General features: G+C 46.9%; 1 protein-coding gene across 1 annotated transcript in view; it reads right to left on the bottom strand.

Annotated features, from left to right (window-relative positions):
* The window catches only part of FRMD4A (FERM domain containing 4A), a 325528-nt gene that overhangs the window by 54811 nt on the left and 256757 nt on the right, over nt 1–13960 (bottom strand). Inside the window, exons 13-14 of the mRNA XM_052650658.1 lie at nt 11728–11866; nt 5331–5472 (exon numbers count right to left, since the gene is read on the bottom strand). Of these exons, the coding sequence (XP_052506618.1) occupies nt 5331–5472; nt 11728–11866 (281 nt within the window). The remainder of the gene's footprint in view (nt 1–5330; nt 5473–11727; nt 11867–13960) is intronic.

Below are 13960 nucleotides of genomic sequence, written 5' to 3' on the forward strand. Positions count from 1 at the left end.
TAACTGTGTATCATTGACATCAGTCTTGGCGATGATATCTTTAAATCTGACACCAAAACCAGAGGCACCAAAAGTAAAAATAAACAAATGGGACTCAGGACTTCCCTGGTGATCCAGTGGCTAAGGTGTCTCACTGCCAATGCAGGGGGCCCAGGTTCAGTTCCTGGTCAGGGAACTAGATCCCACATTCCACAACTAAAGATCCCACAAACTGCCACGAAGATCAGAACTTCTGAGTGTGGCAACTAAGACCCAATACAGCCAAATAAATAAATATTAAAAAAAATAAACAAATGGGACTACATCAAACTAGAAAGCTTCTACACAACAAAGGAAATCATCAAAAAAGAGAAAATGCCACCCACTGGATGGGAGAGAATATTGGCCAATCATACATCCAATAAAGGACTAATATTCAAAATGTGTAAAAAACTCACACAACTCAATAACAACAACAACAACAACAACAAATCCAATTAAAAAATGGGCAGAGAGTCTGAAGAGACATTTTCCAAAGAAGATATACATATGACCAGTATCATTAATGAAAAGATATCCAGAATCATTAATCTTCAGGGAAATGCAAATCAAAACCACAATGGGAAATCACCTTGCATCTGTCAGAATGGCTGTCATCAAAAAGAACACATGTTGGCAACAATGTGGAGAGAAAGAAAGGGAACTCTCCTTACACTGCTGGTGGGAATGCGAGTTGGTGCAGCCACCATGTAACAGTATGGAAGTTCCTCAAAATACTAATAATAGAACTACCACATGACCCAGCAATTTCACTTCTGGGTATTTATCTGAAGAAATGAAACCCTAACTGGAAAAGATCTCTCCATCCCCATGTTCACTACAGCACTATTCACAAGAGCCAAGACATGGAAACAGTCTAAGTGTCCCCCAGTAGACAAATGGGTAAAGAAATTGTGACTTTATAACACACACACACACAATGGAATGTTCTTCAGCCACAACAAAAAAATTAAATCTTGTCATTTGCAACAAGATAAATGGACCCCGAAGGCATTATGCTAAGTGAAATAAACTGGAGAAAGGCAAATACTATTTGATTTCACTAATACATAGAATCTAAACACAAACAAATAAAACCCATAACCTCCCCTGAGCTCATAGATAAAAAGAAGAGACTGGTGGTTGTCAGAGGCAGGGGGTGACAGTGGGGGGAAATAGGTGAAGGGGGTCAAGAGGTACAAATTTCCAGTCATCAAATAAATGAGTTATGGGGAAATAATGTAAAAATTAAAAAAAAAAATCATGTATGGAGCAACTATTGGGTGTCAGGCACTAAGCTAGAAAAAAGGATTTTCGAGTGATGATTAGTTTTACAAAATGTTTTTCAGGACTATTAGACACCATCTTTTTTTCTTTTTTTTTTTTTTAAGTGAGGCACTAGGTGGGCTTCCCAGGTCAGTGATAAAGAATTCACCTGCCATAGGAGGTTTGGGTTTGGTTCCTGGGTTAGGAAGATCCCCTGGAGGGGGAAATGGCAACCCACTCTAGTTCTTGCTGGGAATATCCCATGAACAGAGGAGCTTGGTGGACTCTAGTTCATGGGGTCGAAAAGAGTCAGACATGCACACAAATACAAAATACAGGGGAAGGAAATAAAAATAACTGATCAAATAGGACACTGGGTTATTTGTATCCTATTTCCTGAATGAGAGGTAGATCATAGTTCTGGCAAGTATCACAGAAGAGTGTTTAAATCAGGTCCATCCAGAAAGACGGATGCTCTCTCATTTATGCAAGCCCATCACTAAAATTTAGGCCTCTCAATGTACAGGTGAGAAGGATTCACTAAGGCAGTGGTCCCCTACTTTTTGGCACCAAGGACCAGTTCCATGGGCTCGGGGCAGGGGTGAGGGGGTTGGGATGATTCAAGTACATTACATTTATTGTGCACTTTATTTCTAATCCAATGCTGCCACTGATCTGAGGGAGGTACTGGTCTGTGGCCCAGAAGCTGGGCACCCCGAGTCTAGAGGATGAAAAGCACAGGTGGGGAGCCAGCCTATATTTTCACCTGGGGGATGGGCAACTGTCCCTTCCAGGTGGGACCACAAGGCCTCAGGAGAAGGCATCTTTTTCTCCTGCATATGGAAAGTCAGAGGTGCAGCAAGCACACACCTGGAGGCCACAATGGCCTGATGTACAGGTCCTAGAAGTCCCCTGTGTTGTGTGATGGAATACTTCCAGTGCACGGTCTCTCCCTCCACTGACCATAGCCTTTCCTAAGTTAGGACGGAAACCTCCCCACAGAGCCTCCGCCTCTGCATTTAAGGCCAGTTCTTCAAGATCTAACTCACAGGGCTGGGTCGAGTGCCACACGCTCCCTGGCCTGGTCACAGGCACAACTCACACCTCCCCACCTTCTCCTCCACCGAGCCTTCCTCTCACTTAGCTGAGCAGCAGAGGGCAGGCAGAGAAAAGCCAGAGGGCCTCGGTCCTACCGATGAAGCCACTGCAGAATGCTGCTGTCACGGGACCCCGGTTGCTTCCATCAACTTCCAAACAGCTTTGCATGGGGTCTTCATCACTAAGTTAGAACAGCTCTAATATCCTGGGATAAAGACATTAGGTGTGGGAGTGGATTCGGCAGTTGATTCATCTCCTAGCCCATTGGATTGATTACTGTCAAGCTGATGGCGATAACAGAGAGGAATTGCTTCCTAGTATTAAAACTGCCTGGATCTCATCTCTGATGGTTGAGTAATGTCGTTCCACGTTAGAAGTTTTGGGGCTCCTGCTCACCCGTTCCTCTGTACCTGCTGTTAGCTTTGCATCCCTGGAGGCTGCCAGAGACAAAAGGCCCCTGCAGGGGGCCAGGACATAGGTGTAAAAGTGGGAAGAGGAGGGACTTCCCTGGAGGTCAAGTAGTTAAGAATCCTTGCAATGCAGGGGACGTGGACTCAATTCCTAGTTGGGGAACTAAGATCCCACATGCCAAGGAGCAACCAAGCCCACACGCCCCTATTACTGAAGCCTGCATGCTGCAATGAAAGATCTTGCAAAATGCAATGAAGATCCCACATGCCACAGCTAAGACTCAATACAGCCAAATAAATAGTTGAAAAAAAAAATACTAGTTAGGTTCATTTGGTAAAAGTGGAGAGACCTAGGTTCCTTGATCTTGAGCTGTACACCCACCTCAGGCTTTTCTCTCTTCTTCAAGAAGAGACTCTCAAAGCAAGGTCCCCAGACCAGCGGCATCAACAGCACCAGGGAACTTGTCTGAATTTGCTAGAAAGGCAAATTTCTGGTTTCACCCCAGTCTCATAGATCAGACACTCCAGGGATAGTACACAGCTATTGGAGTTTGAAGGAACCTCCTAACGAGTTCTGATATACCCGAGCTGGAAGAATCTATTCTCCTCCTGGGTATAACATACCACGTGCAGAAAGAATGTGGATTTCCGAGTGGATATGAAACCACAGCAGGGATGTGCCCTTAGCTGAGGCTGGAGGAAGAGTCAGCCTCATAAGGGCTAGATTAGGAGGATGGTGGGCAGAAGAATCCAGGCTCAAATCTGAGACTCTGGGCTCCCAGGTGGCTCAGTGATGCCTGCCAATGCAGGAGACACTGGAGATGTGGGTTCGACCCCTGGGTCAGGAAGGAAATGGTAACCCACTCCAGTATTCTTGCCTGGAGAATCTCATGGGCAGAGGAGCTGGGCAAGTTACAATCCATGGGGCCACAAAGAGTCTGACACGACTTAGCAACTGAGCACGCACGTAGGGGAGTGTCTCAGGGACAATCACAGTGCTAGCCCTGCCCTCCCTCATTCAGCAGGGAATCAGGAATGGCTGAAATTCCAGGCAGGGGTCTTGGACTTTGGAAGGCATTCTCTTTGCTACAGCATTGTCAATGGTCTTCCCTGGAACACTGTAAGCCTCAGGAATAATGATTACTCGGACCACTGTATTGATGAAAACATTTTAAGGATCCAAGACAGGGAGGGGTTGACAGTGATCCTTAATGGTGGCCTAGCAGAAGCAGAGCCAACTGAGTAGGGCCTGACACTTATATAATTCTGGTGGCTGGATGTATCATGTTCACAGGTTTTATAAAACCCAGGGCCTTGTGAACATCTGGCCGTGGGTCCCTCGGGACCTTACAAAGGCCTGTCCATCCTCACCCTTGCCCTTCAGGTCTGAATGTGTTCCAGTTCTGACTGGACTCCACCAGCCCAGAAATTAACTAGACAGATTTCAGCTTTTCTCCCTACTCCTGTCTGTTTCCTTTTTTTTTCTTTTTTCTTTTTAATTGGAGGATAATTGCTTTACCATGTTGTGCTGGTTTCTGCCATACAACAGTGCAAATCAGTTATAACTGTAGATATATCCCCTCCTTCTTGATCTTCCCACACCTCTCCCCCATCCCAGCCCTCTAGGTCGTCAGGGTACTGATGAATCTTTTTCCTTTTTAATTTCACTTTGTTATTGTCTGCTGCCACCAGCTGTATAGAAATGACTCTGGAAGATAAGGTAGGGCAAAGCCTTCTTGTTTCACTCTCTGGCTCAGGGGCAAGGAAGAGGACACTGGCCCTAAGAATAATCCAGCCGTGACCGTGTGGCCTGGGAGGTGACCAGCATTATTATACTTCTGTAACACTTTCAGGCAATTTTTGCCTCCTCCTCTTTGATTCCCTGCCCAACTCAAACCACTCCCCTTCCTGTCACTTCAGCAAACGGGGTCCCTTCTCCTGAATCCAGCCAGACCTGAAACCTCAGGGCATTTCTGCCCCTCCCAACATTGCACGAAGATAAACACTTGCCCAGGGCCCTGCAGAGACAGATGGCATCAGACCTACTGATCCTCTCTTTCCAAAGGCACCAGACAGCAAGACTCTCCTTTGCAAATGATCAAGAGTTTTCTGTACTTTTGAAAGCCTCAAGAAGTTCCCCTGGGAACACAGTGCAGGTCATTCAGCGCCATGACTTGGACCTTCAGCCCTTTCTTAGGTAATTCTTCTTGAGTGGCACCCAAGGGATCCCACCTTCCGCCCCTGGAGCAGACACTCCTGGCCATTAGCCTCGAGGAGGATCTAGACGCTACTCTAAGACCCTTGTGCGTCCTCCCCACACTGTGTGGTTCTTCCGCCTCTCCCCACCACCCCCCATACCTTTGGCCATTTTCTCCGATCCCTGCTGGACTGCAAACCTTGCTCTCGATGCCAGAGCCAGCTTCCGCCAAGCCTGCCACATGGTCCTGACCGCCCTACCTCACCCACCCTCAGAATGCTCCCCCGCAACCCAGGGCTTGCAGCCTTGCTGCACAGGGCCCTCTTTTGGGGTCTGCTCACCTGAGGACAGGAGGCTGCCGCTGCTGCCGCTGATGATCTTGCCTTTGCTGCCCATGTTGGCCAGCTTGGATGTCTTCAGCGTCCCCGTCTCTGTCAGGTCGATGGCAATTTCACTCAGGCTGCGGGCGGCATGGATCTTGGACTAAAAGATTACCGGGTTGGACAGATTAGGTGGAGGACACTCCCCTCCTGGCGAGGACACACTGACTACAGCGATCGCTTGTCATCCTGAGATCTAGCAAACGGCCTCATGGCCTGAACTGCAGCATTTTTCTGTGTGTGTCCCAGGGCCCATCGCTCATCCTCTGAAACTTTCCCTCGGGAGCAGATAAGACCCCAGAGGTGACTCACTAAGAATTTTCTAAACCTGTCATCCCCCAGGCTGTGTGTACAGAAAGCTTACAGAGTGTGGATGTGGAGTCAGATAGATCTGGGTTGGGGTGGGGGGGGTCCCGATTTGGGGAATGACTTAGGCTCATGGAGCCTCATTATTCCCAAGGATGAAACAGGGAAACACCACCTACTGCTCAAGATTTTGTGAGGGTCAAAGGAAGTCAGACAAGTGAAAAGCTTCCCTCCCTTCTCCTCCCCCTTCTTTTCCCCTCCCCAAACCACCTCCTACATAGCTGTCAATAAACACTAGTGATTATACAGGATTTTGTGCTTAAAGGAGGAGAAAAAAAACAATTGGCAGCTTGGTGAATGATTTAAGAGATGTCTGAAATAAGTTTAGGAAGTTTCAGTAAGTTCTAAAGTGGTTCAAACTCTTAAAGTGTTAGCCACGGAGCTACGAAAACTGAGGGTTGGGAAGTGACCACACTACCAGCCTACAAGCATGGTGTGCAAGCATGTTGTATAAGCATGGTGTGTAAGGGTTTCTGGAACAAATGCTCATTGGGATGTTTGGTTCCCACTAAGGGGCACCTGACATGGTGTCCTGCTTCCATTTTGATAGCTAAATGTATGAGCCCAAGTCTTCAGATTACGGTTAAGACTCCACTGACTCCACAAATTAACTGGCCCACTTTGACAAACAACAGAGCAATCAAAAGAGGACTCTGTGTTCACAATTACATTCCTAAAAGTAACTGCTGCAGTGAAGATTTCTGCTCTAGTTCCCAGCTCTGGAGGTGGAGATGGGTTTGCGTGCCCCCTGACAATTTGAGCATGTTTTTTTGTTTTTTGTCTTTTTCCTTCATCGGGAAATCAGTTCATGATAATGCTTCAGGCAGGGGCTTCTGCTGTACTGTGGACTTCCAGAAAACAGCTATCAGTGTCAGTGTAACCTGTACACGTGTGCATCTTTCTGTGGTCATTGGCGATATGACAGGGATGCATGGATAGAACCAGGTGAGGCTCCCCACTGAGGTTTGCAGTTATTTGATGTGTGTTCACTCCTGGATGGTGGGAGGCCCTGTCTGTCCCTGACACAGGAGAAATCATGGAATGTGGGCAGACCACTGACCAGCTCCCTTCACATCCTGTGCCCACAGTGGTCTCCGGCAGGGTCTGCCTGAACCCTGAGACCTTGCCCTTCCTCTGGCCTCCGTGTTGATGCCAAAATTGGTGAAAGACAATGACTTTCAACTGCCAAGCACTTTCCTCACCTGAATGAGATGAGAGTCTGAAAGGCAGAGGAAATGCTGAGATTTTTTGCTTTTTTTGTTCATCAGGTCTGACTTGTCTTCTTCCTCACACTCTTCTATCTCATTGATCCTTCCTTTTTTTTTTTCATGATGTGGCTTGTGGCATCTTAGTTCCCCGACCAGGGACTGAATCGGTGCCCCCTTCCATGGAAGCACAGAGTCCTGGCCACTGGACCGCCAGGAACTGGTCCCTCCTTAATTGTTGTCTCCTCTCCGACCTCAACTTCTGTCCCTACATTCAGAACCAGCCTTCCTGGGGTAAAGGCTTCCTTGCTCGTGAAATAATCCCAGCTGCCAGCCCCTGGCAGGGTTTTCTGGCTTATAGCAGAAAGCAGGAAGGCCTCCGTTTCGTTTTGACACAGAATATCAATCACAGGCACCTGGCTAAGTTTTATCCTCTGAGCAAAGCAGAGAAAGCACAATCCATCACTTCCTTTCTTTCAACACTATTCTCTTACCAAGGCCCACGCGTCACCAAGAGGAGCCCACGCTTGCAGTTATGCAAGCATAACTCATGAAGTCACAGCCCAATTCACCCTGGTGAAGGATCCAGGCGCTGGAGTCAGAAAGACCTGGACTGGAATCTTGGCTCTTTCCAGCAAATCACAGATTGACCTTGATTTCCAACCTCTCTGATCCTGAGATCCCTGTTTGTAAAATGGAGCTCTTAAAACCCACATCACGGAGGTGTGATGTCAGGACTAAATTAGATAACAGATATCAAGGTCATTGGAATTGGAATAAGCTATAAATCAGGTCCTGGGAGGAATCTGCTAAGTGAGGTTCAATGAATGACTGCACTGGATATTTTAGCGGATCTCATCAATCTCGTGGGAAACCTGTCCCCCCTCGACCCCATCTCTGCCTCGCTAACCTTGGAGACAGGAAACAAATTAGGATAAAGGGATAACATGTGTACTTTTGAGGGAGATTAGATGCTCAGAAGTTTTAGGAAATTACTGACTTCTGTCTAGAATGGAAATATCACAATGCCCGTGTGGATCAGGAGGAGAGAGGGCACTAAGAGGAGACAACTTGAGGGGGAGACTCCCTCCTTGTAAAGTCAAGTCTTTGGGTCAAAGAGCCTCCAAAATTCTAGATGTTTTGCTTGGAGGGTCTTGCTGTACTAAGTATTACTACAGGCATTCTGTGAGCCAGGTTTAATCAGCCTCTACCATGCTTTCACTTGGCTTTTGTTCTAGACAGAATAAAGAACAGCAGACTGGATCAAGTGGGGAAAAATGATTCAGAAGGAAAGATGTTAGGTCTGGGGGCCAACTCAACAAGTCCTCAATCTGAATTCAGAGGAACAGTGACTAATATTCACTCTAAACAATTTAAGTTTTCAAATATTTTCCTGTGAACGCTATTAGAGATTCTTGGGTTGGCAGGATCCAGCTGATGACACTTCTGATCTTTGGGGTCAGCAGATGTAATTTACCAAGTGTCACTGGTGACTGTACAGCCCCTCATCCTGAAGGAGCTACCAGAAAAGAACCAGCAGGACTTCTTTCTGCTGTCTTTAGTGATGGGGGTGGGGAGGTGGTGGTGGTGTGTGTGTGTCTGTGTGTGTGTGTCTGTGTCTGTCTGTGTGTGTATCTGTGTGTGTGTCTGTGTGTCTCTGTGTGTGTCTGTGTCTGTGTGTCTGTGTGTGTGTGTGTGTGTCTGTGTCCATCCTCTTTCTGCTCTGTCTTTAGTGATGGAGGCTCTTTGTGTGTGTGTGTGTGTGTGTGTGTGTGAGAGAGAGAGAGAGAGACAAGGAGAGATTTTAAGCAATTTACCCAGAAGCAAATAACCAAGTGCCAGTGTATGAACACAAGACTTCTCGGTTACCTACCCCTGCTGACTCCAACCACCAGACCACACTTGTTTCTGGGGTTGAAAAGAATCCCTTGGGAGGCTTGGGCTTTGCTGAAGCACTTCAGAGAAAGGAATGGTTGGCATGGCCCACTACAGTAGAGTGTGAAGCAATGGCTAGCATGCCAGCCAATACTGGCTGCTCAGAAATACTTGGAAACACTTCATCCCAGGTCTGCCAACCATCACTCACCCGGAACCATCCTGCCCACTGGAGATGGGTCATGTTGCTATTGTCTAAAGAACATTCCAGAAGTGAAAGGTGTTGTAACACAATTCCTGAGGCAAATTTTATCATCTCTGGTTTGGGGGTACTTTTAAAGAGTTTAAACTTTACACAGGTGTTGGCCAGGGAACAGTATGTTCGATTAGTAATGATAATAATGAAAGATAGCTCACATCTCCTGAAGCAATAACAAGCACTGTGTCACTGGACCAATCAATGATTTTGGTCAGGGGTTTCTTTGCTGTTCTTTAATTGAGGAAAGCAAGAAGGAGTGAGCAAAGACTTGTCCAGGGTCACAGAAGGAGAAGGCAGAATCCTTGGACTTCCCTATGGGCAACCTGTTCCTCACCTGATACCGCAGGCAGAGGGATTGGTTCCAAAGGAAATGCATGGGCTCTGGAGCACCTGTGAATATTCAAAGCTTATCTGGGGAAAATTCTCCTGCTCCTAGGAAGAGGTGTATTTCCTTCAGCCCTCCAGGGGTTGCTGAGGTGAAAGTTCTCTATGGCTATAAGCATTTGGTCTGGTCTCTTAAAAGACAGTTCTTGCTAATAGGTAATCCTTGATAGTCACTTCTAATTAATTACTTTTGGCTGCACTGGGTCTCCATTGCTGTGCTCGGGTGTTCTCTAGTTGTGCGTGGGCTTCTCACTGCGGTGGCTTTTCTTGCTGTGGGGCATGGGCTCTAGGGTCTCTGGGCTCAGTAGCTGCGGCATACGGGCTAAACTGCTCTGCAGCATGCGGGATATTCCTGGATCAGGAATCAAATCCGTGTTCCCTGCATTGGCAGGCAGATTCTTAACCACTGGTTCACCAGGGAAGTCCTTGATGGTTACTTTTAAAGGTTTACTTGCTGTATCAGTGGGTTCACCTGTAAGCCTGCTCCATAAAGCTTCCCCAGCTGCAGGTGAGACAACCTTCAATAGGGCTGTAGAACCCTAAGGATGAGCCTCCTGAGGTACCCCAAAGATGTTCTAATGCAAAAAGCCAGCATAAGACGGAAGAGTTCAAACAGCTGATCCTTAGGGTGAAGCATGCTTTTTCTTTTCTGCATTCAACATTGTGGTATCAGTGTGTGTGGGGTTCTCGCAAGAGGAATTGGTAGTGGGGTTCAGGAGGGTTCTCAAACTCTCTTACCTCTCATCATGCATTGCACAGTACAGAGGATAGAATCAAGGTTCTAAGGTTTCGACCTCCAGCTCTTGCCACTGGAGGGCAAATCGCTGACACCCACCCACTGTCTCAATACAAAGCATGAGTCAAAACACTTTGGCCCAGTTTCTTTGGATCTAATCAGGCCTCAAATTCCTGTGCCAAAACCCGTCATCACCAGGAGAGCTGTAGAACAGTCTCATTATTCCTGGCAACAAAAATATTCCACCCTGTGCCCACTCATCCCAGAAAATGACCAAAAGTGGGGTCAGGAAGAAGACCTAGGAGAGGAGAAAATGCATTACAGAGGAGAAAGTGACCCCCACATGGGAAAGGCCATGATTAGAAGCTGAACGATGACTTCAGGGTTTGTCTGCTTTCTTTCTGCTCTATTGTCCTACTATCTTTCTCTTACCTCCCACTCAACAGCTCTCCTTCCAATCCTCTCCCCAGGCCGGGGAAAAAGCATTTCCAACCAGAAGGAAAATAACACAAAAGGGGAAGCCACAAGAATCCCAAAGGGCACCAAATCCAGTAAGTCTTGGGCCCAGTAAGCCCAGAGTCCTGCCACCTCCTCCCCTTTCAGGACTCCTGGAGTGGGACAAGACCTCCCATGGGGGATGGTATGGCTAGGCAAGGGGCCAAGGTCCATTCCCCACCCTTCCTGAGCCACCAGAATCCTGAGAAAGATACAGAGCTCATCTTGATATGGCTCTTCACCTGAGGGGTAATGGATGGGAGAGGCTTGGGTGGGAAAGGCGAAGGGAGCCCAAGAGCCAAGGCAGGAGGAAGAAGAGGCAGAATGTTGACAGGAGCCCTGTGTGAACTGGGGAGATGTCGTTTTCCCACCCACCAGAAAATGCACCCCTCCCCCACCCCGTGTATGTGAACTTGGGCTGGATCAAACCTCCCTTGGAGGATGACTGTTTATCAAGGCCTGAGGCTCTGGGTCTACCTGAGGGAAACAGAGTTGTTGCTTTTAAATACTTTTTTTTTTAATGTTTCCAGTTTTGCATTTTAAGAAATGGAGTTGGCAGTTGGAAAAGCCTGGAGGGTTTTCACAAGCAATTATCCTCAACAGTTAGGTGGTGTCTATTAGTTGAAACTAGTTGCTTTTTTTTTCCTCAAAAGGAAAACAACATGCCAGTGTTTACACACTGAAAAGGGCTCAAATGCTTACTCCTGGGAGAGGCTCTAGGGGTTTGAAAGCACAGGCAGAATTCCTACCTGGCTGTGTCAAATGGCTTAAGTGGCTCTGACTGTTCTTGACCAGGTCGCTGAGAAAGAATTGTTCTCTTAAAGAGTTGATCTCATTCCTGCCTCTGATAGCCCTAAATGGCCAGGCTGTACCTGTGCCCATCTCAGAGCAAGGGATGCAGGGCCTCCCCCAGCCATACAATGCCCAATCCCCAAAATACAAGATCCAGACAAGGGCTCTGCCCTTAGGAGAGCTCGAAGGCTCAGTGGAAGGTCTGGTCTCGGCAGAGGCCCTCCCCACCCCAGGAGAGGGTCTTACCTTACTCTGCTTTCTGTCCAGATAGAACTGGTGTTGGCTAATGGCCATAGCCCAAATGGACTTGATCAGTGCTGGACATGCGTACCACGTGTGCACCGCGATGCCGCTGTGTCCAAACGTCCTCCTTGTCACCGAAGCCCTGGGAGAATAAGAACCAGAAGGGTCAACCAACGGCGGTGGCCATGAAGGACTCCAGTCCTCAGTCCACAGCTTTTACCAAGAACCCACTGGGTCCAAAAGTTCTGGCATTAAGGTAACTGAAGGGCCTTGTGTGCACACACGTGCAGCTGGCTGACAAAGGCCAGCTTTTCATTTTATTAAATAGAAATGGATTTTATTTAAGGTATAGAATATGATGATTTGATCTTCATATACACAGTGATCACTGCAGTCAAGCTAAAGAATATCTCATCTCCTCCAATATTACCATCATGTGTGCTTGTGTGTGTTTATGGTCAGAGCACCTGAAATCTGTTCTTAGCCAGTTTCCAGTATATTATTAACTACAGTCACCATGCTGTACATTCTGCCTCTAGACTAATTCTTCCATAACTACCCCTTTGTACCCTCTGACCAGTATCTCTCCATTTCCCCTGCCTCCTTGCTCTGCCCTACCCCTAGTGATGGCCATTCTGCTCTCTGCTTCTGTGTATCAACTCACTTAGTTTCCATCTATAAACAAGACCATGCAGTTCTGTTCTCTGTGTCTGCCTTATTTCACTTCATAATGTCCTCCAGGTCCATCCGTGTTATTGCAAACAGCAGGGCCTCCTTTTTTTTTTTAAAGGTTGAATGATACTCTGTTGTGCATACGCACCACAATTTCTTCATCTATCAATGTACACTTAGGTTGCGGCTGTATCGTGGCTATTGTGAATCCTGCTAATATTTTGATTTACTGGCTCCTTAGGGGTCAAAATTTGGCTAAGCCTCTGCCTTGTCTGGAATAAGATGGGTCATTTGAGGTCATGGGATGGTCTTTTCTGATCTTCAGCTCTTGGCACTGGGCCAAGGCAAACTTTGGAGACAGGAAAAGCCTTTGACAATGCCGTTTATTAACCAGGCAACCCTGCCTGTGGTGAAGGATGAGTAAATTTTCTTCTAATCACCACATCATCTAAGGCAATCAGGACTCCTTATGTTATTCTCAGGCAATCTTCCTTGAAAGAGCTGGTTTCAATTTCATATATTCAGAGGGCAGGTAGGGTATAAAAAATAATCAGGATAGGGAAGGCAGAAAGAAATGGGCCCGTCCAATCTCTCCCCTGCTACCCAAACCACTTCCACATACACACGGATGTAGATGTGGAAGATGCTGGATGGTGCAGAGAAACGCAATCAGACTTTAAATGGAAGGTGGGAGAGACTGGTCCTAATGTAATTCATCACATTAATGGAATCATGGGGGAAAAAAGTTATATGATCGTGTTTTCAGTAAAGTATATTTTATAGGATGGATACACGATTTTGCAAGTAAAATCTCAGAATGTGTGTGTGCATACTTGTGTGTGTGCATGTGTAGGGCAAGGTGAGGGGGCAAGGGGGTGAGGCTTGGGGTATCTTATGTGCACATCAGAAGAAAAATATGTGTTCCAGATTGAGCTATCGCATTTCCAGAACCTTGGGGGTGATCAGGACTTGTGAATAATCACATTATTTTCATGGCCAGTTTTTTTCCTTGAAGGAAATTAGAAGCTGCTCCAGTCATCTTCTCTTAGGGTCTCAAGATTTAACAGCAAGTGTTCTACAGACCCACTTTTAAGGAGGAATTACAAACTGGTGGTTAATGCTACAGATTCTAAGCAGAGCATTATTCTTTCTTTTGGTTAAAACCAAAGTTAAAATGCCAGCTCACAGAAGAACACAGTTGAAAATAACAGAAAGAGAGCTGGCGAGAGAGTGAGAAGGAAACCCCCATGGTCTCCGAAACTGCGATGAGAACACTCAATCTGGCTTCCATAGCAATGGCTGATCCTGGGAGTAAATATGTTTATTCCCCCCTCCTATAAAAGGTGAATTAGAAAGGAAAAGTCATTTGAAATGTGCTTCAGTGGCTGCAGTGAGAGCAGAGCCAGGTGAGGTGTATTTTTCAGGTAAGGTGGAGGGGTAGGAGGCGGGAGGGGGCTGGCTGGCCTGGGAGTTCCCAGCAGCACCTGAATCAGATGCTCTCAGAGTGTTTCTCACGCTTGATTATGAGTTGGTCTCTTCTCTACGGGGTTCCCTTCAGGCTCTT

This window comes from Budorcas taxicolor, chromosome 13 (genome assembly GCF_023091745.1).
Source record: "Budorcas taxicolor isolate Tak-1 chromosome 13, Takin1.1, whole genome shotgun sequence".
In the NCBI taxonomy this organism is placed as follows: domain Eukaryota; kingdom Metazoa; phylum Chordata; class Mammalia; order Artiodactyla; family Bovidae; genus Budorcas; species Budorcas taxicolor.